The sequence below is a fragment of the Colletotrichum paranaense genome (genome assembly GCF_030867605.1).
Source record: "Colletotrichum paranaense strain IMI 384185 chromosome Unknown Scaffold_21.1, whole genome shotgun sequence".
Classification (NCBI taxonomy): Eukaryota; Fungi; Ascomycota; class Sordariomycetes; order Glomerellales; family Glomerellaceae; genus Colletotrichum; species Colletotrichum paranaense.
Window position 1 is genome coordinate 147507 of NW_026848979.1, and position 25120 is coordinate 172626.

The 25120-nt window shown below is 55.4% G+C and overlaps 9 protein-coding genes across 9 annotated transcripts; 5 read left to right on the forward strand and 4 right to left on the reverse strand.

Moving 5' to 3' along the window:
• Positions 1–320: 320 nt before the first annotated feature.
• On the reverse strand, positions 321–2874 carry CPAR01_15770 (ubiquitin carboxyl-terminal hydrolase; the record flags this gene model as incomplete). Its single annotated transcript, XM_060500018.1, has 4 exons — positions 321–459; positions 525–2647; positions 2703–2770; positions 2841–2874. 4 exons carry the CDS (start codon positions 2872–2874, stop codon positions 321–323), a joined length of 2364 nt encoding a protein of 787 aa, XP_060341207.1.
• Positions 2875–4584: 1710 nt separating this feature from the next.
• Positions 4585–5526, forward strand: CPAR01_15771 (FeS cluster assembly scaffold IscU; the record flags this gene model as incomplete). Its single annotated transcript, XM_060500019.1, has 5 exons — positions 4585–4724; positions 4784–4879; positions 5090–5209; positions 5265–5331; positions 5389–5526. The coding sequence occupies 5 exons, from the start codon at positions 4585–4587 to the stop codon at positions 5524–5526; spliced, it is 561 nt and encodes a 186-aa protein (XP_060341208.1).
• A 1276-nt stretch (positions 5527–6802) lies between these two features.
• CPAR01_15772 (uncharacterized protein) lies at positions 6803–7893 on the forward strand (the record flags this gene model as incomplete). Its single annotated transcript, XM_060500020.1, has 2 exons — positions 6803–7716; positions 7770–7893. The coding sequence occupies 2 exons, from the start codon at positions 6803–6805 to the stop codon at positions 7891–7893; spliced, it is 1038 nt and encodes a 345-aa protein (XP_060341209.1).
• Positions 7894–8205: 312 nt separating this feature from the next.
• Positions 8206–9194, reverse strand: CPAR01_15773 (uncharacterized protein; the record flags this gene model as incomplete). The annotated part of the gene is made up of 2 exons (XM_060500021.1): positions 8206–8521; positions 8584–9194. 2 exons carry the CDS (start codon positions 9192–9194, stop codon positions 8206–8208), a joined length of 927 nt encoding a protein of 308 aa, XP_060341210.1.
• A 1396-nt stretch (positions 9195–10590) lies between these two features.
• CPAR01_15774 (ATP-dependent RNA helicase DBP3) lies at positions 10591–12498 on the forward strand (the record flags this gene model as incomplete). Its single annotated transcript, XM_060500022.1, has 3 exons — positions 10591–12108; positions 12169–12281; positions 12345–12498. 3 exons carry the CDS (start codon positions 10591–10593, stop codon positions 12496–12498), a joined length of 1785 nt encoding a protein of 594 aa, XP_060341211.1.
• A 79-nt stretch (positions 12499–12577) lies between these two features.
• On the reverse strand, positions 12578–14400 carry CPAR01_15775 (uncharacterized protein; the record flags this gene model as incomplete). The annotated part of the gene is made up of 2 exons (XM_060500023.1): positions 12578–12644; positions 12734–14400. 2 exons carry the CDS (start codon positions 14398–14400, stop codon positions 12578–12580), a joined length of 1734 nt encoding a protein of 577 aa, XP_060341212.1.
• Positions 14401–16267: 1867 nt separating this feature from the next.
• Positions 16268–19633, forward strand: CPAR01_15776 (uncharacterized protein; the record flags this gene model as incomplete). The annotated part of the gene is made up of 4 exons (XM_060500024.1): positions 16268–16332; positions 16628–16839; positions 16904–17343; positions 17609–19633. The coding sequence occupies 4 exons, from the start codon at positions 16268–16270 to the stop codon at positions 19631–19633; spliced, it is 2742 nt and encodes a 913-aa protein (XP_060341213.1).
• Positions 19634–20046: 413 nt separating this feature from the next.
• CPAR01_15777 (uncharacterized protein) lies at positions 20047–21249 on the reverse strand (the record flags this gene model as incomplete). Its single annotated transcript, XM_060500025.1, has 2 exons — positions 20047–20651; positions 20709–21249. The coding sequence occupies 2 exons, from the start codon at positions 21247–21249 to the stop codon at positions 20047–20049; spliced, it is 1146 nt and encodes a 381-aa protein (XP_060341214.1).
• Positions 21250–23240: 1991 nt separating this feature from the next.
• On the forward strand, positions 23241–24650 carry CPAR01_15778 (uncharacterized protein; the record flags this gene model as incomplete). Its single annotated transcript, XM_060500026.1, has 1 exon — positions 23241–24650. One exon carries the CDS (start codon positions 23241–23243, stop codon positions 24648–24650), a length of 1410 nt encoding a protein of 469 aa, XP_060341215.1.
• Positions 24651–25120: the final 470 nt, after the last annotated feature.

The window sequence follows — 25120 nt, forward strand, 5'->3', positions numbered from 1 at the left end:
TCACGGAAGAAAAACAGGCAAATTTCAGTCTCTGGAAAAAGTTCATTTTCACAATGGATGGCTAATAACTAGCCTCGAATCTCCCTTTTTCTACACCACTCACTATGCATTCCGTGTCTCGTCTCTCATCTCCACAGTAAACCACCGCCCGCCCACGCTGTAATGCAATCATCCCCGTCTTATCAGATGCATCCGTGGCCCGTTCCCACCGCCACCGTCATGAAGTTGCGCAGGACTGATTGAGCCTGGCTTGATGTTTTTTTTCGTCGTCACACCTCTCCCAAACCGAAACGCCATTCTTGTTACGCCCCGAAATCTACCTAAACACGCTTGAAGAAGTAGACGTAGGCAAACTTTCTCATCTCTTCAATCTCGCCTGCCTCGACAACCTTTTCATCATTGAAGAGGACCCAAGTGGGCTGGCTGTTGACTTCCTTGCGAACGAAGGCGACGTAATGACTAATGAAAAATATTAGCAAACTGCGAAAGTTCAGTCTTCAAGGTATAACCCATCGTCAACATACCCGGCATGGATGCTTGTGCCCTTGTGGCAGGCGATAGACTGCAGCTGGTACTTTGCAGGGGTAGCGGCGCTGCCGGCGTCCGCTTTGGGAGCAGCGGGATCGGCTCCGGCGGCTGGGGCTTCGTCTTCAAAGATGCCCTGGTCCTCTGGATGGCTAAAGAGCCACTCAACAGCTCGCTCCACGTCACCGTTGGTCTCGCGCAGAGCCTTCTTTGCTTGAGGCACCGAGAAGCCCATGGCGCCGAGCATCTCAATCTTTTCCGGATCCGCAGATGCTCCTCCGGCTCCCCCAGCACTGCCACCACCACTCAGAACGAGCGGATCGTCAATGTCGGGGTCCTCCATGTGGCCAAACAGCCACTCCATGGCAGCGTTGGCGTCCGAGTTGCCAGTGGCATGCAATGCCCGCTCGCAGCGATTGCGTCCGAAGCCCATGGCCTCCAGCTGGCTGACAGCCTCCGGGTTGGCAACGAAGGCTGGGGCGCTGGCCTCGGGCTCATCGGGAAGGGTCTCTTCGGAGGACTGCAGACCCTTGGAAAGATAGTCGTCGAGGAGGAAGGGCTCATCGGGGACAATGACGGGGACGTCAAGTTTGACAGGGACCCAGTTGATGACTGCCATCTTGCGGGCGTTGACAACCAGATTCTCGGGAAGGGTCTTGAACAAGGAGCGCTTAGTGTAGCCATCCTTGCTGCCACATGAAGAGCATGTCAGCTCAACAACCTCCTCGGCCGTGAAGTTATCGAGACACTGCTTGAGAGTTACGGCCTTGTAGGCGTCTGCCTTGGTCTCCTCGCCCTCGACAGTGGGTTCCTTCTCTAGAGGAACGTCTATGAAGATGTTGTCCTGCTCATTAGTCGAATATCGCACCTTCTTGCATCCCAGGCACTGCAGCCGCTGCTCTAGAGTGAACCGGAACGGCTGTGTCGGGTCGCCGAGATCGGAGGGATGCTGGGACCGAGTGACGAGCTTGAAGATGTGCTGCAGCAACTCGAAAGCATCCTGCTGCCGCATAGTCGAGAACTCTTCGTGGCCTCTTCCAATCAAGTGCTTCAACATGGCTGGGGCCAGCCCCTTTTGGTGCGAAATCTCGGGCGAGTGCTCAGATGCAGTCACGTCTGAGTCGGGCTTAGAATACCGACCCGAGAGCAAGCCGTCCGCAACCTTGCGGAGCTGGGTCTCCAAGTCCGCCGCAGGATCCTGGACAGTAGGCAGGTCGCGACTGGGCAAGTAGTAGCGATTCTTGAAAGCAGGAGTGTCAAAGAGACACTGGACGATGCTGGCAAGATAACAGCTGTTGCCAAGGTTCTTGAGGCCGGTCAATCCAGCGCCAAACAGAGGCTTAAGCTCCTTGCCGTCTTCCGTGGTCATGCTAAAGTCCCAGCGCAGGTTCTGCTCAATCTGCATCTCGGTCAAGCTCTTTTCCGTCTTTTGCTGGTTCGCCAGGTTGATGCCCCAGTGTCCGAGGTGCTGGCCAAGATCGCCGTCGATGCGCTCTTCGTCGCACTTGTAGCAGTAAACGTCGGCCGTTCCCTCGGGTGTGATGGACCCAAGCTTGACGGCGACGCCATGGCCGGACTGATCCGAATGCGCGAGGGCGTGAGAGTTACCGTCGACACCTCCCATTTGCTTCCTTCCACAGCCCAGGTTTCCACACTCCAAGCAGAGCCACAGGTTCTCGTGCAGATCACAGGCGGAGCAGTGTCCGAGATCACCAGACTGAATGTTTCTTGACTCGGTCTGTTGCATGAGCAGGATGTGCTCGCAGCTCGTAAGCTCCTGCTCCCACGCCTTGACCTCCTCTTTCCTCGAGAAGGTGTTGGCCTTCATGATGCCGTCCACAATGGGGGCAAGCTTGTCGCTCGTCTTGTCCAGCTCCTGGTTGCACTCAAGGCACTTGACAGTGGTTGTAGTATCGTATCGGTCGGCCTCGGTCTCGGCGGCGATGGCGAGCTTGGACATCTTCAAGGGGGGTTCATCTCGGACAAGGACTTTGCGGGTGCGGCGAATGTTGAGAACGAGCGGGTGGCTCCAGAGCTGTCGGTGGAGCTGAGCATGGTTGCGGTCACCGGCACAACCGCCGTTGAAGCACTGGAGGCAAACATCGACACCGGCAGGATCGTCCTGGGCAAAAGGATCAGCAAGAAGCAGAAGCAGGCGGGTCATGGACGAGGCGCACGATGGAATCGAAGCACTGGGTGCAGTCTTCCCGGTAGACGGAGTTGTGAGGTGCAGGCGGCTGGAGGGCTGGGAGAGGTGTGGTCAGTGTCGTAGTATTAGACAGAGCTAAGATGAGGATAGACTAGAAGATCATTACCTGCAGCTATGGACTCAAGATGCGGGCACGCCATGGTGGGAGCGATACTAGAAGGCTTCCAGGTCGAGGCTGTCGTCTCTGAGGTAAGGTAAGGTAGGGTATCTTGTGTGGGGTTGACGGCGAATCCAGAGGTGTGAGAAGAGTTGGGAAAAAGTCGCAGACAATAAGATGGTTTTGAATCTGAGGTGAGTTGTGTTCAGCCTCGCAGTTGAGACCAGAGACAAAACAGGCAGCCAACGGGATGCGACAGCCGAGAGCTAAGCAACGAGGTGAAAGGCTGAGATGCGCTCGTGCTCAAGCTGATGCAGGCGAGGACGGTGGCAGTGGTGGTGGTGGTGAGTGCCCCGCGTTGGAGTTACAGGGACCTGGTGCCTGAACTTACTTTGGCAGCTTCCCTGAGGTGACAGTGGTAGGTGGCATTAGCTCAGCTTTGGAGGGGGGCACAGTGTGGCGTGCACCTCAGATTTTGAGGATTACGTAGTAGAGTGGGGAAGCTTGAGGAAAGCATAGATGGATTGAATGCATTTTCAGGTTTATGTGCATGTCCGTGGTGAGAAGTCATCATAGATGCATATCGGAGCTATCTAAGGTGCCAGATTGCAAGTAAGCGGCTTCCCCGGACTTAGGCTCCCATTGGAAGCGGACATGTACAAATGCGTCAAACCTACGAAGTACGTACCTGAGGTGCCTTGGGCGGAGTACGTTCCAGCGAGCACGGAGGTAGCTTGCGTATCTAATCAGATTGAATCTCTTTCGCTGGCGAGAACGGCGAAGAACCATGACAAATTGTTGCCGCCCCGTCAAGCCCCGTCAAAAGATCCCCCAGTCATCCCCACTTGGAGCACCCAGAGCTGTCGGGTTAATGGATTCTCACTTTGCCAGCTGGTCACCTGCACCTGATAGCTTACTTAAGTATGTACCTTACTCCGTACTGTGGATCCGATAAGGCAAGGTCAACGACATGGACGGCAAGAGGACGGGACCAAAGTCACCAAAGTCCTGGGTGCGGTGCGTTCTTGCTGGGCCGAGGAAACAACGGCATCATCCCGGCCAATCAGATGTTTCCCATGCTCCAGGGAGTGGATCAGATAACGGGCAGGTCTGCAGCTCTGACATCCTGACACGCTGAAAAAGAGACACACTAAAGAAGGAAGGGAACCTTGAAGCGGATTAGTGTACACTAATGGCTGGGGGACCCTCGGCGCTGTGGAGGCGGATGAAAAAATGTCTTCTCCGAGGCGCCGAGCCATCCACCCTGAAGCCGTCACCCCCGTCCACTACTGACTGCTGGCTGCTGCGACTGCTGTGACTGTATGCTAACGCCCAAGATAGCATAGGCAGTGTACGGGCCTGGGGACCAGTGGCCGACCACTGTCCATGACTTAATGCATGGTCATTGAACGCTCCCATTGGCCCGTCGGCTTCTGCTACCCCCGAGATCGCCATCGTTCTCCGTCACAAGTCCCGCAGGCCTTCTCTGCTACTCCGTAATAATTTCCATTTTCCATTTATCCTCTCAAAGAACTTCTCGCCTCCCTCCAAGTCTGCCCCCCTCAACACCTCGATCTCTTGCCAAACGCAATTTGCTATATCGACCACCTTTTGTCGCCATCGCCATCACGACTCATCAACAATACCCTAAATCGACTCTTGCGACTACGCTCGTATCGATTTAATCTGCTCAACCTCCATATTCATCGACCTGCACCTCTTTGAAAAGCCACTAGTCCGAAACTCCTCCAAAATGTTCTCCAGATCTCTCCGCGTCGCCTCTCGCAGGGTCCTTGCGACCTCTGTCCGCCCTTCTGCCATGCCCGCTCGTCAGCTTGCACCTGCTGCCACTGTCGGCGCCACGAGGGGATACCACGAGAAGGTCCTTGACCAGTATGCTACCCCGGATATCTCCTTTCAAAGACACATAGGGCTAATCTTGACGTGTACAGCTACTCGCGCCCCCGTAACGTCGGCTCAATGCCCAAGGGCGACCAGGACGTCGGTCAGGGTCTCGTCGGTGCTCCTGCTTGCGGCGATGTCATGAAGTAAGCCATCCTACGATTCATCTTCTCAATATCACGATACCATTGTTTGGGCCGCCTGGGTTGTGGCAGCGGCGTGCACTTGGGTCTCCGACTCGATGCGCTACCTCACTCTCCACGCTCTTCAACTCGACGCACTGAATCCGGCTTTTCGCGACACCAATAATCATGGCTTTTCTGCCATTATGTTACAATTGCTGACACATTCGATAGGCTCAACATCCGTGTCGACCCCAAGACCAATGTCATCTCCGATGTTAAGTTCAAGACCTTCGGCTGTGGATCCGCCATCGCTTCCTCCAGCTACCTTACCGAGCTTGTCCGGGGCATGACGTGAGTGACCTTACCCCAGATATATCATTCGCACCGATGCTAACCTACAGCACAGCTTGGAGCAGGCCGGCCGCGTCAAGAACACCGAGATTGCCCAGGAGCTTAAGCTTCCCCCCGTCAAGGTATGTGATCAAGAAAGCCTCTTCTGTTCTTGTGTCGCCGTCACTAACGCAACGTAGCTCCACTGCAGCATGCTTGCCGAGGACGCCATCAAGGCCGCCATTTCCGACTACTACACCAAGAACCCCAACGCGAAGCCCACCAACCTGGCCGGCACCGAGGCCAAGGCCGAGTCCGCCGCCTCCGCTTCCGCATAAACAACACATCTCAATGATACCTTTCTTTGGTCACACGTCATTGGAGTTCGGCTTAGGGGAGTGAAGAGGAGACGTCCCCGGGTGGAGGCCTACAGGGCAGGGCAGGGCTAGGCAGACTTTGCCAACAAAACGAGATTTATCGCCGTCTTGTTCATCGACTTTTTTCAACAAAATCCGGAGTTTGGGAAGGAAATTATGGCTGTCTTTTATTTCGCAGAGCTTGTATGGGATGAGAGCTCCTCTACAGCGACGGCAGTCGCTACACGAAGCATCGACGCTGCCGCGAAACAGGCCTTTTTCATGTCTACCAAAAGGCTTTCAAGGGCAGGGTTGATTGTACGTCAGTGTTGAGAATACCATTTAGTTAGTGGCCAGCTTATCAGCGAGTCGACAGAGACGAAAATGCCAGAGAACGACATTGTCCTGCCACTCATGCACCACTCAATGCTTCAATTCAAATCGTTACAAATATGTTTGCTTTCTGCACGGGGCATCGCGAGCGCCAACGGTGTGACTGAGTCTTCGAATTGCGCAGCTCTCAGAATGAGGGAGCGGGGCTGGGTGCTGACCTCGGGATTGCATCCGCAAGGATCAAACTTAGCTGTTATTGTGCGGACAACATCGATAGCCAACAAACAACATCCGTGACCGCATTGTCTTCATTCGCGAGAAGAGGGGCTATTGATCAGAGCAGTTCTTGGCCCTCACTCTCGTGGCACTTGATTCTCCCATACTGGTGGCGAGTGGAAAATGCTGAGTCACTTAACCCCCCGGAACCGGCTGACGGTATGTGAGCCGAAGACCGGCTTTAGACCCGACCCATCGGGCTTCGGCATGTCCTCGGAGACTTTTCGTCGTGATATCAATTGACGACAGGCTTCTGGAAGTATGGGCTCCGGCAACTCATGCAATGCACCGCCTCCGCTCCCCCAGTTGTTAACGAGGTGTATTGGTGACTGAGCAAGTCGGCGACTTCAAGGATGACTAATTGCGCCGCAAGCTAACTGCGACGAATCCCAAGTCCGCCAAATCCTCCTCTACGACGGAATCCTCTGCAAGTCATGATGATTGGGAAATGAGCAAATGACGGCGGACTTTGAGATGCTGGAGCGTCTAAGGCTTGGCGGAGTTGAGATTCGAACCGTGGAGATGGCACATTGGCGATGGCTTCATAAACAACATGAGAGCCGTGGATCGTTCATGTGGAGTGATGACGATGGACAAGAAAAATTACTCGGAAGCAATTCAAACATTATCATCCTAATATCGACCCAACATGCCTCTATTCCAGCCTCCAGTCACACCCCTCCCCGACGGCATTAACCTCGCCGGCCAGACAGCGATAGTAACAGGCGCAACATCAGGCATCGGCCTCGCACTAGCCCGCCAACTCCTCTCCCTCGGCGCATCCCCCGTCATCCTCGCCGTCCGCGACGTGCCCAAGGGCGAAGCAGTACGACAAACACTCCTCTCCGACCCAACCGTCCTCTCCTTCAGCCAGGGCCCCGTCGTGGAGGTGATGAAGCTCGACGCAGAAGACTACGCCAGCGTCAAGGCTTTCACGGAAGCATTCAAGGCGAAGTACACGCATCTCCAAATCGCAATGCTCAACGCCGGCGTGCCGGGTCTACGACGCCGCGTGGCGCCTACGGGCCACGAAGCGACCGTACAGGTGAATTATCTCTCCAACGTGCTGCTTACGCTCGAGTTACTCCCCGTGTTGGAGGCTACGGCGCGCAAGACGGGGAGGGCTGGAAGGATTGCTTGGACGGGGAGCCGGATGGTTGAGAAGACGAGTCTGGCGGGGAAGGCGACGATTCGAGAGGGGGGATCTGTTCTCGGGCACCTTGATGATGAGGCGAATTTCGTTGGTATGGCGCGGTATGCGGATAGTAAGCTGCTCGGATTCCTGTTTCTGCGGGAGCTAGCGAGGCATTATGGTGCTGGTGCTGCTGAAGAAGAAGAAGGGAAACGGCAGCAGCAGCGGGTTATTGTCAACGCCTTTTGTCCCGGGATGGTGGATACGAATATGAGCAACGTTCTCCCCCAGCCGTTCCGCCTCATCGCTGATGCCGTGAAGGCTGTGAGGGCGAGGAGGCCGGAGGTGGCTGGGTGGGTTGGGCTTCATGCTGTTGCTGTCGCGGGCGGAGAGACGCATGGAAAGACGTTGGGGGATAAAGAGATTTGGGAGTGAGTTTTCTTTCTTTGCGATATGCTGTGGTTTAACTGACAGTGATGTGTAGACCAGAGGGCTTCGCTGTTTCGGATGAGAGTTGGAGGTTGCAGAGGATGTTGTGGGATGAGACTGTTGATGAGATGAAGAGGTTGACGAGTGTTCCTGAGTGGATGGGCAAGGTTGGGAATTGAGTGCATGTCGTTTAAGCTGGCTGTTGCTATGAGTTGTGTCATGAGAGCGTAGGACCATTGTGAAGCGTCATGAATAGCATAGTCTTGGATGTAGGAGTATAGGCTGTGATTTCTTAGACATCTCGATGTACGTTGCTTTGAGATCTGTATTTCATATATTTCGAGACTCTGCGCGTGTTTCTGGAAACAAATCTTCCACGCTCTGATCAAGGTGGTGAGATAAGTCTTGCGTGCTTGGTATATAGAAACGATAGTGTACACCTCATGTTCAAATCATCATCAACGCCAAGTCAACAATCACGGCCACTGCCATCACCGCGGATGGACAGGCGGCGGTGCCGGCGGCAACCCGCCCTGAGACTCCGTCATGTAACTATGCGAACCCCCATCACTATCCTCCTCTGAAGAATCCGACCCGTCACGTACGCCCGCGAAATGAAGAAACAGGATCCGGACCACGAAGCCGGCACTGACAAACAAAGGCAAGACCTGCGCCACATCCGCAACGCTGTTCACGTTAGAGATGTGATTCCAGACGACGGCCAGCTCGACGGCCGCGGTAAGTGTTGCGGCGACGGCGATGTTGCTCAGCGTCTTCAACTCCTTGATCGCCATGATGTGCATTCTCCTAGGCACGAAACATTGTCAGTCCCAAACCTCTTTCATCTTTGGGCAGGGGTGGTCACTCACTTGACTCTCCGCTTCTTCCGCCTCTCCCTCCAAAAGGGTACTTTCCAACCGACCTTGAGCAGAAGGACGAGCAAACACACAAACAGAATGACAAAGTACATGATGGCATTAAACGCCACAAACGCCTTATTGCCCAAACTCACACGGCTGAAGAAGAACCCATACTGCTCCCGCGAACAATCGTTCTCCGGCACAAAAGAACACCAATACCACACGCCCAGCGACGAAATAGCCAGCAACAAAGCAAAGTTAAGCCCCTTGTACGCCGGGCTCGGCGTCTCCTTGGACCAGCGGAACGGATCCCAGTACCGATTGAAGCACGTCACCGCCTTCCAGAGGTAGAGCGGGACGAGGGGGATGTAGATGCCCATGGCGAGCAGAAGGACTATGTAGACGTCGGCCGGCTGTACGCTTCCCGCCGCGACGGAGAGCCGTATGACGAGGCCGAGGAAGGCTGCGGCGGAGAAGAGGAGGCCTATGAGGCGTATGTCGGGGAGGTCTGCCATGTCGAGGTACTCTATCACGATGGCGCCGAACCATTGGATGTAGAAGGCGACGCGGATGCCCAGGCCGTAGAGGTCGGGCTGGCCCTGCACCTGGCAGCTTGCCATGGCTGGATGTGTAGCTGATATTGAGGGCGTGGAGGAAGAAAGGAGCGGGAACAGGGAGGTGGCCCCTCTGTCGAGGTATGCCATCTTCCCATACCTTTATGCTTCTGTCTCTCTCGCCTCTCTTCTCCCGCTCTGCATCTTGCCGACATCCTCCTCTACAAGAGGACCGCATTGCCAGCGTAGACATGCAACGTGGGCAGCTATCAAGAAAGGCAGTTACAAGGGTCAACGCCGCAGTCAGCTGTGTGTGACGGAGCAAATCGCCAATGGCTGGACCCTGGGCGGACTGCCTCTTGCAGTATGATGTGCTCTCCCGCCCCCCTCGTCCCCTCGTCACCCCCGTCTCCCGCGGTGTGGTTGATACTCGACCGCCATGCCCCCATGTGGCACCACGATGAACCCCATTGGGAGGGGAACGGGATGTTGCAGGGTTGAACGACAGATCTGTACGTACTTCTGCTCGCTAGCTGGCTGCAGAAATGCCTCGAAGAAAAGAAGCAGAAGATGCTTAGCTCCCGTTTTTGCAGGGTTGGGCCGTCTTGCTGACGCCAAGCGTAGGTTATTGGTTGGTTGTGTTTGGCCGCGATGCCCGCGGCCGGAACCCGACCTTTTTGTGGCCCGCTGGTGTGTACTCCTACGTGCCGTCTATCAACGTCGCGCTGTTGGGCCTCACTTGCTTCTTCTCCTGGGATACTCCCGACGCCGTAGGCTATTGTATCCACATTCCAGACTTCTTGAGGATAGCTCTATCCGTTGATTTGTTAAACTTTGGCTCGTTCACTTGAACGAGAGACGAGAGTGACGAAAGTACCTCATTTGATCCAAATGAGTGCTGTAAGCTGACCGAGCCTAGCCGTCACTGTATGTTCCTTAGCCAGGGGCATCATGCAGCCGTTCGCATTAGCAGTTTGCCGCATGTGAAGGAACGTCTGAAGGAATGCTTTGCAGACCGAGAGGCTCAGGCAACAGCATTTCCGTCTTTGGGCGAGGACAACAGCTGGCATCTGAGGTGGGCGAGCGTGAGGGGAAGCTGTTGAGTGAAGCGGACGTGTAAGGCGGGGGACGGTGGAGCCATCCTGGACTGTTAAGGGCCGGAGTGGGTCCTGGGCCTCCGATTCTGGAACGGCGTGGGCCAGCGGGGACTACTGGCCGAGATCGGCTTAGCGCAGGGTCCTCCGCTTATCTGATACTCAGTATCTTATCGCATTATCGCGTCGCATGGCGGGAGCACCGTTATCAGCCTATCGATAAACAAAATTCTTTTTTTTTTCCCCCTTCTTCCCGCCCTTTGAGATTTGCGACCTGACCGAAAACCCCCCCAAGAGTCTTTGCTTCTCACGGCAAATTTCCCTCCAAATCAATTGTTGCGTCAATCCCCGTTCCAACCACCGCAACAATGGCCGCCACGAAGCGCTCTCTCGCCGACACCGAGGCCGAGGCCAGTGTCACCAGCAAGAAGCAGAAGAAGGACCTCGCTGCGGGTGGCGACGTCGACAGCGATGAGGCGGCAGAGCTGAAGAAGCAGAGGAAGAAGGAGAAGAAGGAGAAGAAGGAGCGCAAGAAGGAGAAGAAGGCCAAGGCTGCTGAGGTCGAGGAGGAGGAGGCTCCGGCCGCTGCCACTGAGTCCAAGGAGGAGACCGAGGAGGACAAGGCCGAGAGGAAGAGACTCAAGAAGGAGAAGAAGGAGAAGAAGAGGAAAGAGAAGGAGGCCAAGGAGGCCGAGAGCAACGGCACATCCGCAGCTCCCGCCGCCGCTGCTGCCGCCACCGCTTCCACTCCCACCGCCTCCATCCTCGGTGGCTACGAGGAGGTCGCGGCGCTCAAGGCCCTGCCCCAATCGGACCTCGACGCCTTCCTGGCCGCCGAGAACATCACCGTTACTGACCCGATAACAAGCAACGCCGCCCTCCGCTCCATCCTCGAGTTCGCCCACCTCCCCAAGACCGACCTCGTCAAGAAGAACCCCTTTTCCGCCTACAAGAAGCCCACGCCGATCCAGTCCGCCTCGTGGCCCTACACCCTCTCCCGCCGGGACGTCATCGGCGTCGCCGAGACGGGCTCCGGAAAGACCATGGCCTTCGCCCTGCCGCTCGTCGAGGGCATCTCCAAGATCAAGAAGCGCGGCATCAAGGCCGTCGTCGTCTCCCCGACCCGCGAGCTGGCCATGCAGACCCAGGAGCAGATGGAGCACGTGTCCAGCCTGCTCGGCCTCAAGAGCATCTGCATCTACGGCGGCGCCTCCAAGGACGAGCAGCGCAACCTCCTCAACCGCGGCGCCGACGTCATCGTCGCCACCCCCGGCCGCCTCAAGGATTTCATGCAGGACGGCACCATCTCCCTCAGCCAGGTGAAATTCGCCGTCCTCGACGAGGCCGACCGCATGCTGGACAAGGGATTCGAGGAGGACATTAAGCTCATCCTCGGCGACATGCCGCCGCGCGAGCAGCGCCAGACGGTCATGTTCACCGCCACCTGGCCCGCGTCGGTGCGCAAGCTCGCCGAGTCCTTCATGGTCGACCCCGTCAAGATCACCATCGGCTCGAGCGGTAAGGAGACGGCCAACGGCGCCGTCGAGCTGCAGGCCAACACGCGCATCACGCAGCGCGTCGAGGTCGTCGACCCGCGCGCCAAGGAGCAAAGGCTGCTGCAGATCCTGAAGCAGTGGCAGACGGGCGCCAAGAAGGATGACCGTATCCTGGTGTTCTGCCTGTACAAGAAGGAGGCCACGCGCGTCGAGACCTTTTTGCAGCAGCGCGGCATCCGCGTCGGTGGTATCCACGGCGATCTGCGCCAGGAGCAGCGCACGAGGAGTTTGGAGGCTTTCAAGGCTGGTACCACGCCTGTGCTGGTCGCTACTGACGTTGCTGCCCGTGGCTTGGATATTCCCGAGGTCAAGCTGGTTGTCAACGTGACTGTGAGTCTTTTTTGTGTTTTTGAACGTCTATCGAGCACCTCAAAACTAACTTTTTTGCAGTTCCCCTTGACGATTGAGGATTACGTTCACAGAATTGGACGTACCGGCCGTGCTGGCAAGACTGGCGAGGCCATTACCCTGTTTACCGAGCACGACAAGGCGCACTCTGGATCGTGAGTCACCCTGCGTCCTGGAAAAACCTCAGTTTGGACATGGTTGCTAACAAAGTTGACTAGTTTGATCAACATCCTCAAGGGTGCCAAGCAGGAGGTCCCCGATGACCTCTTCAAGTTCGGCACGACCGTCAAGAAGAAGGCTCATAGCACCTACGGCGCCTTTTTCAAGGACGTTGATATGACGAAGAAGGCGACCAAGATCACGTTTGACTGATTTGTTACTATTTTTTGATCTTTTTTGGCTTCTCGGGAGGATTTCTACATGTTCCATTTACGCCCCGAGGTAATTACGCCTACGCTGCTTTCGGCTTGCGTGCCGAGTTGTAACATTGCAGGAGGAACCTGCGTTCGGCAAAGAGTCTGATGTCATGTTAGATGGGGGAAAGCACACACATACGCACACAATAGGCCACAGCGGCGCGAATCACATGGGGCGGGGAAAAGCTTACATCAAAAGTACGACGGGAACGGCGGCTAGACCGATGGCGATGATGTCCTTGAACGGGGAAGTAGACACGCCCGCCGAGGCAAGACCGGCGACCCTCCTGATGAGGTGCGGCGCCGATAGACAGACGATAGAGGTGACGGCGTTAGGCCGCAGCGAAAAGAGTTCAAACGGCGTTTCCAACCCTGCAAAGTACGATTTGGTGAAGGCGAGGCTCCACACGATGCGGCACAGCATGTTGATGCAGTTTGCGTAGACGAGGCCCTGGGCGCCGAGGTCCATGACGCGCATGAAAAAGAAGGCGGCCGAGCCAAAGGCGACGGAGAAGGCGCCCATCCAGGCGGACTGGCGGTGGACCTGGGCCTCGGAAGCGACGGAGGCGACAAAGGACTCGGATACGCCGTTGAGTGCGAGGAGGGGCAGGTAGTAGCAGTAGACGGCCAGGACGTCGCCTGCGCCCTCGGAGGCCCAGCGTTGGCCTGCTACGAGTGAGAGAAGCGGGGGCGCGGCGACGGGGCCGATGCTCACGATGATTGAGGAGAGGAGGATGTAGAATTTGAGGAGAGTGTGAAGATGCTGGCTTGCCGTGGTTGTCGCTGCTGTGTCCTTGGTGGCCGGTGACGATTTGGTCTTTGCGTCATGGGAGGAGAGCAGACGGCTGAAGTAGCTGCGGCTACTCTCCTCAATGGGCTGGAGGACGAGACGGGCCAGGAGGCCTCCGTAGTTGCTGGCCAGCGCGTAGACGCCCTGCGATTTGGGGGTGGACAGGACCGAGACGAGAAAGGTGTCGCCTTGCGTGAGAATGTGCTTGACGAGGCTCTGGGCTGTCATGCTGGAGGCTAGACTGACGGTGGGACGGTAAAAGTAGGAGGCGAGGTAGTCCTCTCGTCCGCCACTCGATGTGGAAGCGAGGCTCTTTGGAAGGAGAGAGAAGCCATCTGCACGGGCGAGGCGAGATGCGGACGAGAGATAGACTACCAGCAGAGTTGCGCCATAGAAGAGCTGACCGACGGCGAATGGGAGCACGCCGAACTCGACGCCAGCCCTAGAGGCCCAAAAGGCGGTAGCAAAGGTAACGGTGCACCGGAGGAAAGTCGCGATGGACTCGGCCGTGGCGCGGGTGCCGAATCGAAGGCGAGTCTGCATAAGAACGAAGCAAGGTTCCGAGAGAAGTTCAAGGATAGCGGCCAGGGCGTAGAGGCGGAGGGCGAGGAGGAAGTTTGGCGTCTGGGCGGTGGACGAGTCGACGGAGGAGAGGTACAACCATCCGAGGCCGATGGTGACAAAAAAGCCTAGAAGGACGGCGAGGTAGCCCAAGTTGATGACAGCCTGGCTTTCTCGACCTATACGAGCTCTTGGGTCGTCATCTTTTTTGTTGTTGGAGGAATGACGTGTGGCATTGCCTTGGGTTTCCTGGCGCTGGACGGCAACGCGAAGGGATTCTCGGGCGAAGAAGAGCACCGAAAGGTAGTAGACCTCTAGTTGTGTCGAGACGCCGAGAAGGCGGGCCGTCAAGAAGCGGAGGAGAAGCTGGTTTGCAATAAAGGTGACTGCGCGGGAGGCGATTTGGAGGATGATGAGGAGGGAGGCGCCGCGGACGACAGTTTTGCTGGCGTCCGTGTTGGTGTGTACCGGAGCAGACACGGACGCAGGTTCTTTTGAAGGTGCCATTGTTGCGTCATTCGGTGAATGAGTGGATTGGAGTAGAAGATGACCGTACCGTAAGGTTGTCCCCGTGGGTATATCGGGATGTGACCTCGAACCGGGATGCGTTGCGGTGCGGTGCGGTAGACGGGAGGTTGAGGCAACGGTGGTTTTTGGAGCTCGGCGTTCCTGAGTTGACGTCTGTGGTGAGCCGAAAGTGGTGTGCGGGTGGAGTCGGTGTACCGGGCCGGTGGGGGACCCACAGCGGCGTCAGGTACGCTGCCGGACCACCTCAGGCAGGCACCTCGCAGGCTACCTACAGTGGAGGTAAGGTACCTAAGGTACTTCAAGGTCCAGTGCAGGTACCCGGCACAGGCAGGCGAACCGCCCGTCTGGGAACCAACTCCGAAAGTCATGGTAGACGATGGTCCGATGGATCACGATGCATTCTACCCATGGTCATCTTATCATTCTCTTAATGTCGAATTCAATAGCACGATGCTTATGTGTGATCTGCTATAGACTCCCTTGTGGGTTTACTACCAAATATACCGAAGTTGTTACCTCGTCCCCGTGTGCATATTATAGCTATCCCGGTTGATAGACCAGTTATGGGCCTGCAAGGATTTGAAGTAAATCTACCTTGAGGTGGGTGTTCAAGGAACATTTTGCTGGAATTGGTAGCGAAAGGTCAAAATCGAAAAACTCTTGGTATATCCCTCCATATTTATGTCGAAAAAGTTTGAGATTGCCATGTTTCCTTGTTGTGAAATAACGCGGTCTCGCGTCAGTTTACACGTCTCGACTCAGGAATGAAGGTTGTTCGCGGGGGCATCCCGATTCGAGCAAATGCCGATCAACTTCATGTGCGGCGCCACACAAGGACAGCCCTTTCCAGATCGTGCCGGCCTGTAAACGTGCCATCCACATGCTAGCTAGTCCACAAAGTACCTTGAGTGATTATCTGCTCGAGTCGTTTTAAAAGACGGTTAGGAAGATATTGTGGTGGCTGGTGGTGTGTTGATGCGCTGGCCGTCAAGATGCGGCCGGTTTCTTTGGTCACAGGACCTGAGATGACTGGCCAATTCACCACCTTCAGTGCTTCTACTTTCCAGCTTGCTTGCAAGCAGAGGGTGAGGTCTGTCGTCATCGTGGCAGGGCCAGACATGTTTCATTCGCTGCGAGTGAATGTCTCTGTGACGGCTGGCCTTGACATCTCCCCACACTCCCCTCACCTAGGTAAGGTGCCAAGGTAAGGCAAGGTGAGGTAAGGTTCCAGGTAATTGGAGGGAAAGTCTCAAGACGCAGGATACGTACCGAGAGTACTTGAGGTGGCACGTGCCTGGATGAAGTACCTTGTGCGGGTGGAGTATCGGTCTAGGTACCTCCGTACCGTGGTCCTTTGGTGAAGTGTTCCTGGATTGGCGGGTATCAAGTGGAGCACTGAGGATGCGCTACCGCAGATTGGGCCAGATTGGGCAAGCATGGCAAGAAGTGCGACCTGCAATGGTTGCACCTGTGGTTTTTGGCTTGACGCGAACGTTTCCTGTCCGTCTTTTTTTGGCCAAAGGAAAGGTACATGAAAGCACTTTCAGATTGCATACGATCTCTCAAAGAAACTGTCTCGATTCAGGTATCTCACCTTTCCCATTCTCTTTCTTTGGTTGGTGCTCTCACCACCTCTTTTTTTCCGATTCAGGCGCGACACCGCATCCTTGACCTTTTCTCATCCCCTCCACTCCCCTCCAAGTTCCAACCCTCCTACTGTGTATTCGTCCCAACTCCCATCCGACCTGGAATGACCATCCCTACGCCGTCATCTTGTCTCTCCCTTCTTTGGTCTCTACTCAGTATTCGTCAGGCACGTCTTTGCTCGAGCCAGACTTGCGAATAGATGCCTTTCATCTTCCTAATAGCTCCCTCCTTCCTACGGCATACCTACGAACCCAACCCTCCACCGTTGTCCTCTTGACGATTATTTTTTTCTTCCAATTTTTTATATGAGCCCAATCTCGGCTCGGACCACATGCTCTCAAAAGAAACTGCAGACTACCCCCGCTGGTCTGGGTTGTCCCCTGTCATCTTGCGCTGCTGCAGACAGTTCACCACGACCAGGGCCTGTCTTCTCCAGTGAAGAGGCACCAAGACACCACAGACACCCTTGTCGCCCCCGTCAGCAAGCTCAAAGAACCGGTCCAAGTCGCGCCTGGGCGTCCAGTCCATCGCGATAACAATCACACCTTGGGAAATACAGTCCCCTCCTCGCTGCAGGTGGCCTCCAAGAGCCCAATCGCGTCACCGGCCGCCAACTCAACGGCCATAATAATACCTATGTACGAATCGCACAACACAGAGTGCCAACAATACGCACCCACACACACACACACAGTCACAACTCCAACATAAACCCGCCTTACCTGGCTCGCACAACTCACAAAAGAGAGACCCCTCCCACAGTCGTCTCTCGTGAATAGTCCCTTTACGGATAACCTCGTTCTCCCCGCTCTCGCTCAGCTCTGCGCCTGACTAGCTCGACCCAGACCGGCACCCCGAGCCCCGATCCCAACGTCCGTGCCTTCGCCTCTGGGCTCTCAGCATGCTGTCCGCCGTGGCGACGACTCTGCCGCAATAACGATGGCAGAACTCGGGACCCGTACACCACCGGAACCAGATGCAGACCCAGAACAAGACGACACAACAGACCTCGACCTGAACACCACGGCCTACCGATACACGGCAGACACCCACTTCACCGACGACTACACCGACACCGTCCGCAACACCGATGACGCCCGTCCTCGCGACGCCGATCCCATGGCAGACTTCGTCCAAACTTCCGCTCCCCGCCCGGACGAGGGGTCCAGAATGCGATGTTGCTGCGGTCGCAACGATTGTGCTTATTTGAAGCATAGCTGCTCCGTGCTCGAAACTGTCGAAAAGGATGTTCATACCGCCGCCAAGTTGGGCAAGGTGCGTCCTCGTTCTTCTTTTTCTAGCTTTTCCCTTCTCTCCCTCACCCGTCGAAACATTCCAGCCGTGCCGCTCCCCAAGCCCGTGCCAATCTCTCGAGACATTCCAACACCTCATTTCCCGTGATTAACTTCAAGATGGGGAGTCCCGGCACCGTTCCAGCCCGCAAACTCTGCGTTCGCTACCAAACCTGCGAATCGTCCCAAATGCACCGTCGTCTTCTCTCGCTGCACATGTCGCCATGTCGCTGACCTTCCCTCTCCAGGCCTTACTTGCTCGTCATGAGGCGTACATGGCCGATGCCGAACGAGATCGCATGTCCCTTACGAGCCGCATAGAGCAGTTGGAAAACGAAAAGGTGGAATTACAGGCCGAGAACGCGAGGACCGTCGAAGAGAACCGTACCCTACTAGATCAGCTCGAAATGCTCAACAACACGGTTCAGGATTCCGATATCCGCATCCAGACCCTTGAGGCTACCCTGCTGTCGTCTCACCAAGCAGTGCGGCGTCTCGAGGGCGCGGCAGCTCGTGCTGCGGAGATGGAGAGGCATATTGCGCTTCTCGAACAGGAGCAGTTGCGGCTGCAAAACACCTTAATTACGACCGAATCTGAGGCCCGCTCCGCCATGCAGCGGTGGAGAAAGGCCGAGAGAGGCATCTCTGACCTTCAGGAACAGCTGGAGCGCATGGAAAAGGAGGCCAAGGAAGAGCGTGAACGCCATGCCGAGGTTTTGGGCCGGGTGGAGCGCCAGCGTGAGATGGAAAAGGAACTGAACCTTGCCGCCGGACGCCTCAAGGGAGCTGCCGCCACCAAGTCGCTCACCAACGGGAAACCCGCCACCAACGTGGTATCTCACTTTGTCCGAGACTTGCTGCAGGACAATGCTAATCTGCAGCTGGGCATGGCCGAGTTACGGGAAATGCTTCTCAACTCAAATGACGAAATTCAGGCCATGAGGGACCAGCTCATGTGTCATCAACCCATCGGGGAGGAAGACGCCAGCGCTGCGTCGACCTTGCGTGCTGAAATCGGGCCGGAATTGAGCGAGACGATACAGCACAATATTTCCCAGCAAGTGCATATCCACCACCATTACCATGTTGCCGAAAAGAACAAGAAGAAGAAGCGTCACAGCCTGAACCCGGCAATCTTCTCTCCCGCCAGCGTCTCGCGATCGTCCACCCCTCCGCCGGCCGTGTGGCGACCCGGCCCCTCACCAGTGACCCCCAGGGCCTCGCATTCTCACACGGGATCAACGTCAACAGTTTCGATGCCGCCCTCAAATCGGTGGTCCGTCTTCTCAGAGCAACCCTCTGAATTCGCACCGTCGTCCGTCCCGAGTTCGCCTCAGTCAAATCCTCGTCTTTCCATGTTCGACCGCCCAATGCTGGAGACGGACATACCCATGTCTCCGACGACCAGCCTGGATCCTACGTCGCCTACATGGAAGGTCTCTCACCACAAGCACCCTTCTGAGGTGTCAATTCGAAGTTTCTCTGTACCTCCAAAGTTCCTAAACTTGGGTTCGCCAGCGCCGCCAGCTGCCCCGACAGTACATGTCTCTCAGCCTATTTCGTCTACGATTGAGGAAGAAAGAGAGGATCACAGCGGTGAGGAAGTGCCCGGGTTACTCACTTCCAATGAGGACCACGGAGAGACAGAAACCGAGACCGAGACAGAAATCTCATTCTCCAAGGACGAAGATCTACCGCGGAGAGGTCTACACCGTGCCGTCTCCCACGAGTCAATCATGTCGCTGTCGGGAGGCTTGGACATTCACACACTCAAAGTACGACCGAGTCAATTGACCCTTCGCCCTCTGGGTGGGGCCGATGCTGTGTTCACCGGAGTCACGGCACGGTCAACGATATCGAGAGGAAGCGATCGACGGAGTGACGCCTTGCTTCGCGATAGTCTGGCAGGGCGACCGGTGTCGAGGATGGTTTCCACTCCGGTTCGAAGTGCTTCGCCAGCAAGCACCCATTCTCAAGGTTCGCAGAACTCTGGAGGAATAGGTCGATGGGTTAGCTGGAGGCCTTGGACTGGCGCGGCAGCAGGCCGAGCCACAACACCCACGCAGGCACCGCCTACACCGACACCGACACAACGCAGCGGGAAAGAGAAGCAGAAGGAAAAGGAATTCCTCAGACCGCCGGGCATCAATCAAGCCGGTGCTATTCCAGGGTTCCAAGAATACCTGGCGGCGCATCAGCGTCGCGGTCCTCCGAGCAAAGTGTCGCCTGACCAGGTGGACGTCGACGCACTTCGAGAGGTGTTGGAAGAGTGAGGCTACGTGGCTCGGTATGAGCATGGTTTACTGCATTTCATGGATACGGGCGCTATCCTTTATTTCTTTTGTCGAATTTTCTTGGGTATACAAACAAACACAAGTGGCGTTCAGAGAATCTGGGCATAGTTGAGGATGGGAGCTGAAGATACCCTACTGCTTTACGCCGCGTCTGCATTCGCGTTTTTTTTAGTTCATTTCTTTTGTTACACAAGCCGGGCAGCATGTCGAAATTGAGACGGACTGACGGACGACTAGGCGTTCTCACCAAAGGCGCCATATCATCTACACAGAGCTACAATCAGCATTACAGCATGATGCGTCGACCTAAATATAATTTCTATTCATCTTACCTGTCGTGGGCCGTGGTGTCTTGGTAATCATTCATAGTCTCGGTAGAGAACTCTTGGAGTCTATGGAGGTCTATTTGCAGCAAAACTCTTCGTCACAACTCCCTCTTCCTCATCATTCGTTCTCTTCGAAGCACCCTCTACACGAACTTCGCATGTCTTCTGAACATATATCCCCCCATCAAACTGTTCGCTCCTATGCCTGTTGTCCAACGGGATCGACTCAGCAACCATGACGGACCGAGACGTATTATTCGGGCCGTATCCGTTACTGGGCTCGCCTCTACAGTTGATGTACGACTTATTGCGGTTCGTCCTGCTCCCGTTATACTTTCTCATCCCACGCGTCAAGAGAGCCTTTAGTGGCGGCAGCGATCCCACGATAATGGCGGTGCCGAGCTCGGTGAGACTCCACACGGCCAGGCCCACCATGTCCACCGTCTCGCCCTTGAGCACCTGCGTCATGCGGACGATGGCTGTGAGGATCGTGATGAGGGCCAGGCAGAAGGCTACCGCAAGACCAAACTTTTTGCGAAAGTCGAGTTGGAGCGAGGGGAGAACGGCGATGGGTAGGCTCATGATGAGCAGGTCCGTAAAGACGTCGGCTGCTGTTGCGAAGAAGATGGCGAAGCGGTAATAGTAGACTTCCTTTGGGGAGAGGCATTTTCCTTGTCACAAGCATCAGATGCAAGAGACTGCTACCGCGAGTTTAGGAGTGAACATACCTGCCCGGAAGTAGTCGGATGGAGTATCACAAATGAGCGACCCCGAAAGCCATCCCCCAATATACGAAAGGAGACAAAACATGGCAATCCCATACCAGACCTTGCGTAGCCACGGGATGGGACTAACAAGCCTGAAAAACACATTCAAAAAACTCGCCTTCACCGCAAACAACCCCGTCCAAAAGAGATACGTGAGCGCATACGACCAGCGCAACCACTGCTCCAGCTGCAACTCCGCCTCCCTCTTGGACGCGGGGACGAACCTGCCCGCCTCGAGCTCGACGACGTACCACAGCGAGTCCATCTGCTGCATCTGGAGGATGGCCATGGTCAGGAGACACAGCCAGGCAAAGACCATCCAGACGTCGTCACGGAGGAGGTGCCGGTTCCGGCGCCAGCGGACGAAGAGGCGGAGGGAGAGGAAGATGTACGAGGTGGCTACGTTGGCCCAGGTGTAGGCTGTCAGGGCCGGGCGGGAGACGTTGTGGGCGACGCCGAAGAGCGGTGCGTTGGGGTCGGCGGTCTGCGGTTGTGAGGACATTGTTGATGGGATGCAGGCTGATACCACCAGGTTCCCGACAATGGTACAGCCTGACGAAAGGGAGCTGGCAGTGTCTGGAAATGCCACCATTCCCGGTCTGTTTCTGGGAGGGTAGGGGGAGGAAAGAAAGAAAGAATAGAGAAGGGCAGAAACGCAGATCGAAGGGAGATTCAGGCTAACATTGTGTTACTGCTAGGGACATTTGGCGTTCCTATATGAAGGTGAGCATTCGGCGATGGACGGACAAGGAACATGGACTTTCGCCGAACGCAAGGGATCGTTTTCACTTCCCTCCCCCTGTGAGTTGTGCAAGAAGCGAAGAAAGTAGGAGACTCGGGGGAGAAGCACGATTGTGTGAGTGGCGTGAGCAAACAATCTCATGTGGTGAACATACCTGTTGGTCGTGGCCAAACAAGTCTTCTGTTTTGGGACCAGCGCCCTGCCAAGTTCTAGACTGAGAGCGAGATGTGAGAGAAGAGTCGGGGAGTCGACGGTGGCATTAGCAAAGCCGACTTTTTACAGACGGTTCGTCTATCAATATCTGTAGCAGTCGAAATCTATATTATCATTGGATATGGGTTCCCCTTCGTCGGGACAAGAGCCTCATCACTTGCAGCTTGACGTTGGAAACGGAGTCCAGCGGGATCCAACATGTCGACACCCGGCACCCTCGCCGTCTGGCCGTCCCAGAATCTCGGATCTCGCACGTTATAGCATCAGGATAGGGCGCCAAATTATTTGATCTCACAAAAGACACGATCTCGGACAAGGATACATCGGCGATTTTCGATCGCGGTTGGCACCGCATGCATCGACGACGTTGGCTCGAGCAACGGGGATCACGGCCCACGTAAGGAGTAGACGGCAACGACAGGGACTTGGGAAACCATTTCGTTTTCGCTAAGGGGATATCCCTGTAGCGTGGAGCAAACACTACTATCAATCCTAGACTGCAAACTTGATCGTGCGGGATTTGTTAGGGGCGTTGAGGGGGCATTTTGAAGATACAGTATCTGGCTTCTGCAAATGCTAATGCCGATGAGACGCAAACTTGGCTATGATATCGACGCAACAGACTGGACTCACGAGAAAACTTTGAACCAGAGGTCTGTTGTCCGGGGCCGGAGGTTGGAGGCTGGCGCTGGGGATTACTTCACTTACTGCGCCGCGTTGATGCAGAACACAGACTCTTTGTGGACTCTCGAAGCGCAGACTGCGCTGGATTTAAGCCGCCAATCACGGTAGACTGCTGATGTTGATGTCATATTTTTGTGAAATTTCTCGGAGACTCTGAGGACATCGGGCTCCTGAACTAAGCATCCAAAAATTTGGACACGAGAATCACTGTAGAACAAGTCGTAAATATGTCCCCCTGCACCTTAGAGATCTATCCCATAGCTTTCTGACTTACACGGTAAACTCAAAAATGGGCTTCTGATGTGCGAGGTGAATTTCGTAGACCAATACACTACAGCTCTTCTCACACTCTCATCAGTCAAGCTGTCCTCTTAGGCGCTAGAAGGATAAGCCTTGATGGTTTATGTCCAACTGCATCACTATTTTACAAACGCAGTCAAATACCCCTTATTCATCCGATTGCTAATATTGAATGTCGACGTCCTTCTTTGTCTACGAGTCCACAATGGCACCGATTCCGGGCGACTGTGAGAAAGAGACGTCGACGTCAAGAGTGGCACAAAGCGACGCCGACTCTGTCGAGAGCTCTGCCATCATTGAAGGAACGGTCTGCATTTCGCTGAGCCCAGGGATTTCCATTCTTGTCTGTGATAGATATCTTTAGAATCGTTCTCGCCCTTGGGAAACGTTATGTTGCCCAACACTCGAGCTAATGCGAAGCCGCAGGTGGTAACTTAAGAGATGAATAAGGACCAGAAGTTGGCGTTGTCGACTCATCATCCAATGTGAAAGCGGGCTTCAAATTCTCAAAGACGAGCTACAAGTCACACTTTCATCCGCCATCAACTGCAACCATGTGTATCAAACATTTACAGTTCTACAACTGCCCAGCCAGCCCGCGCCCTAATGCCCCCAAGAGACGACACCGCGTCATAGCCAACATCCTCTGCTCGCACATCTTCCCCTGCCCGGCACAGCAATGGGAGAATCGCACCAGCTTCTACTGCTACATGTGCCCCGGCTGCTCGGGCGAGACCCCCGCCGTGCCTCGGGTGACCCCCTCGCACGACGAGTGGCACCGCGACGACGTCCAGGATAACGCCTGGGCCCAGAGCTACATGACCGAGTACTCCCACTCCGTCCTACTCTGGATCCGGAGCAAGTTCCCTTCCAGCGATGTCACGAATGAGGAGATGAGCGAGTCGTGGTTCCGGGCCTTCTTCATGGAGCGCCGGTGCAAGGAGAACGACCACCGCGTCGGCGCTTGCTCCTGCGAGGCGAACGGCCCGCTGGCGTTCTATTACAACCCGGCCACGGCGGCCCGCAAGCACCTCACGGATATGGCCGGGGAAAAGGCCGAGTCGGATATGCGTATACAGAACCCTGCCATGCAGAACCTGTTCAGATTCCGACATACCGTGCTCTCTGGCTTCTGTCAAGCGCAGAAGCTCTACTTCAGGGGCGGGCTTTCTCATCAGCCTCTGTTTTCGAATTACCTCGTCAAGAGCCGTCGCAAGACGCTGGACGAGAATGTCCGCGACCACATGCAGCTGGCGTCGGCCTTGGTCTTGCAGAACGCAGAGTATGGCGGCGGGTGGACTGACGCGCATACCCTAGAGGCCAGCGCCATGTCGAGGCGCGCCAACCTGGTCAAGTTCATGGCAGAAGTTCTCTTGCACGACAACGGTATCTCCAACAGCCGGTTCGGCCTCGCTGTGAAAGTGCTCTGCAGCATCATCATGCCCCTGGTGTTTCGCGGTCCATCAACCGTTCCGGGGCTGGAAAATCTCGCCGAGATTGCAAGCTCGACTGACAAGGCATCGTTGCCGCATAAACCCTTCATGTACTTTGTCCAGCTGATCCAGAAGTACTACCACGACCGCCGCCAAGAGTGGAACTCGGAAGTCATCGCCTACAAGGCGAGGCGGGCCCTGATCGATTCCGTAGCGGAGGACGTCGACGACTGGGAAGGACCGTCGCGTCTCGAGTGTCCCGTCTGCAACAAGAAGTACTATGATCACTCGCCGGGCGCCATGTTCAAGCCCTTTGATCATGGCGCCCGCGGTTGTCATCGCGGAGAGCCGATTGTGCGGATGAAGAAATGCAAGTGTTTTATTGGGAAACGATGCCTCTTCCAGAAGTTGACGGAGAGTACTCTGAGGAAGAAGGAACCGGCGTGTCCCAAGTGCAAGAAGCTGCTGCCGAAATCGGCTTTTCGGTTGATAGAGGCGACTGCGGGAGAGTTGCTTCTAGGGTCTGCCTGATGAGCTAGACCGCACTGAACTGGTCGATCTTGTGAGGGCTGTGTTTTGATTTCTTGATGGATTGGCCGATAGCCGGGGCATTACTGGAAGAATGGAGTAAGGGGAAATATATCTCGGGTGAATTCGAGTCTGTTCTCGAGTGATCTCTTCATGAGCGGAGGAATGATGCTAAGGCCCTGTCAATCTATAGCTAGACTCATGGACTAAACACTGATTTATACCTTTCTCCTTTGGTACCTGCGCACCAAATTCAAAACTAAGTGTAAGATTCAGAGAGTAGAACTCAGAATATAGATACTATCTGTACGGATGCGCTGCCAGGTTCTCCTGATAAGCCATCATCGTCATAAATGAGGAAATATCCAACGAGCTCTCAACAGGAACGGATGCCAGTAACGGTGTCTACATTTTAAGCTATGTGTTATCTCCTACTAGTTTTCTGGACAATATTCTTTGGTACGCTCATCGCA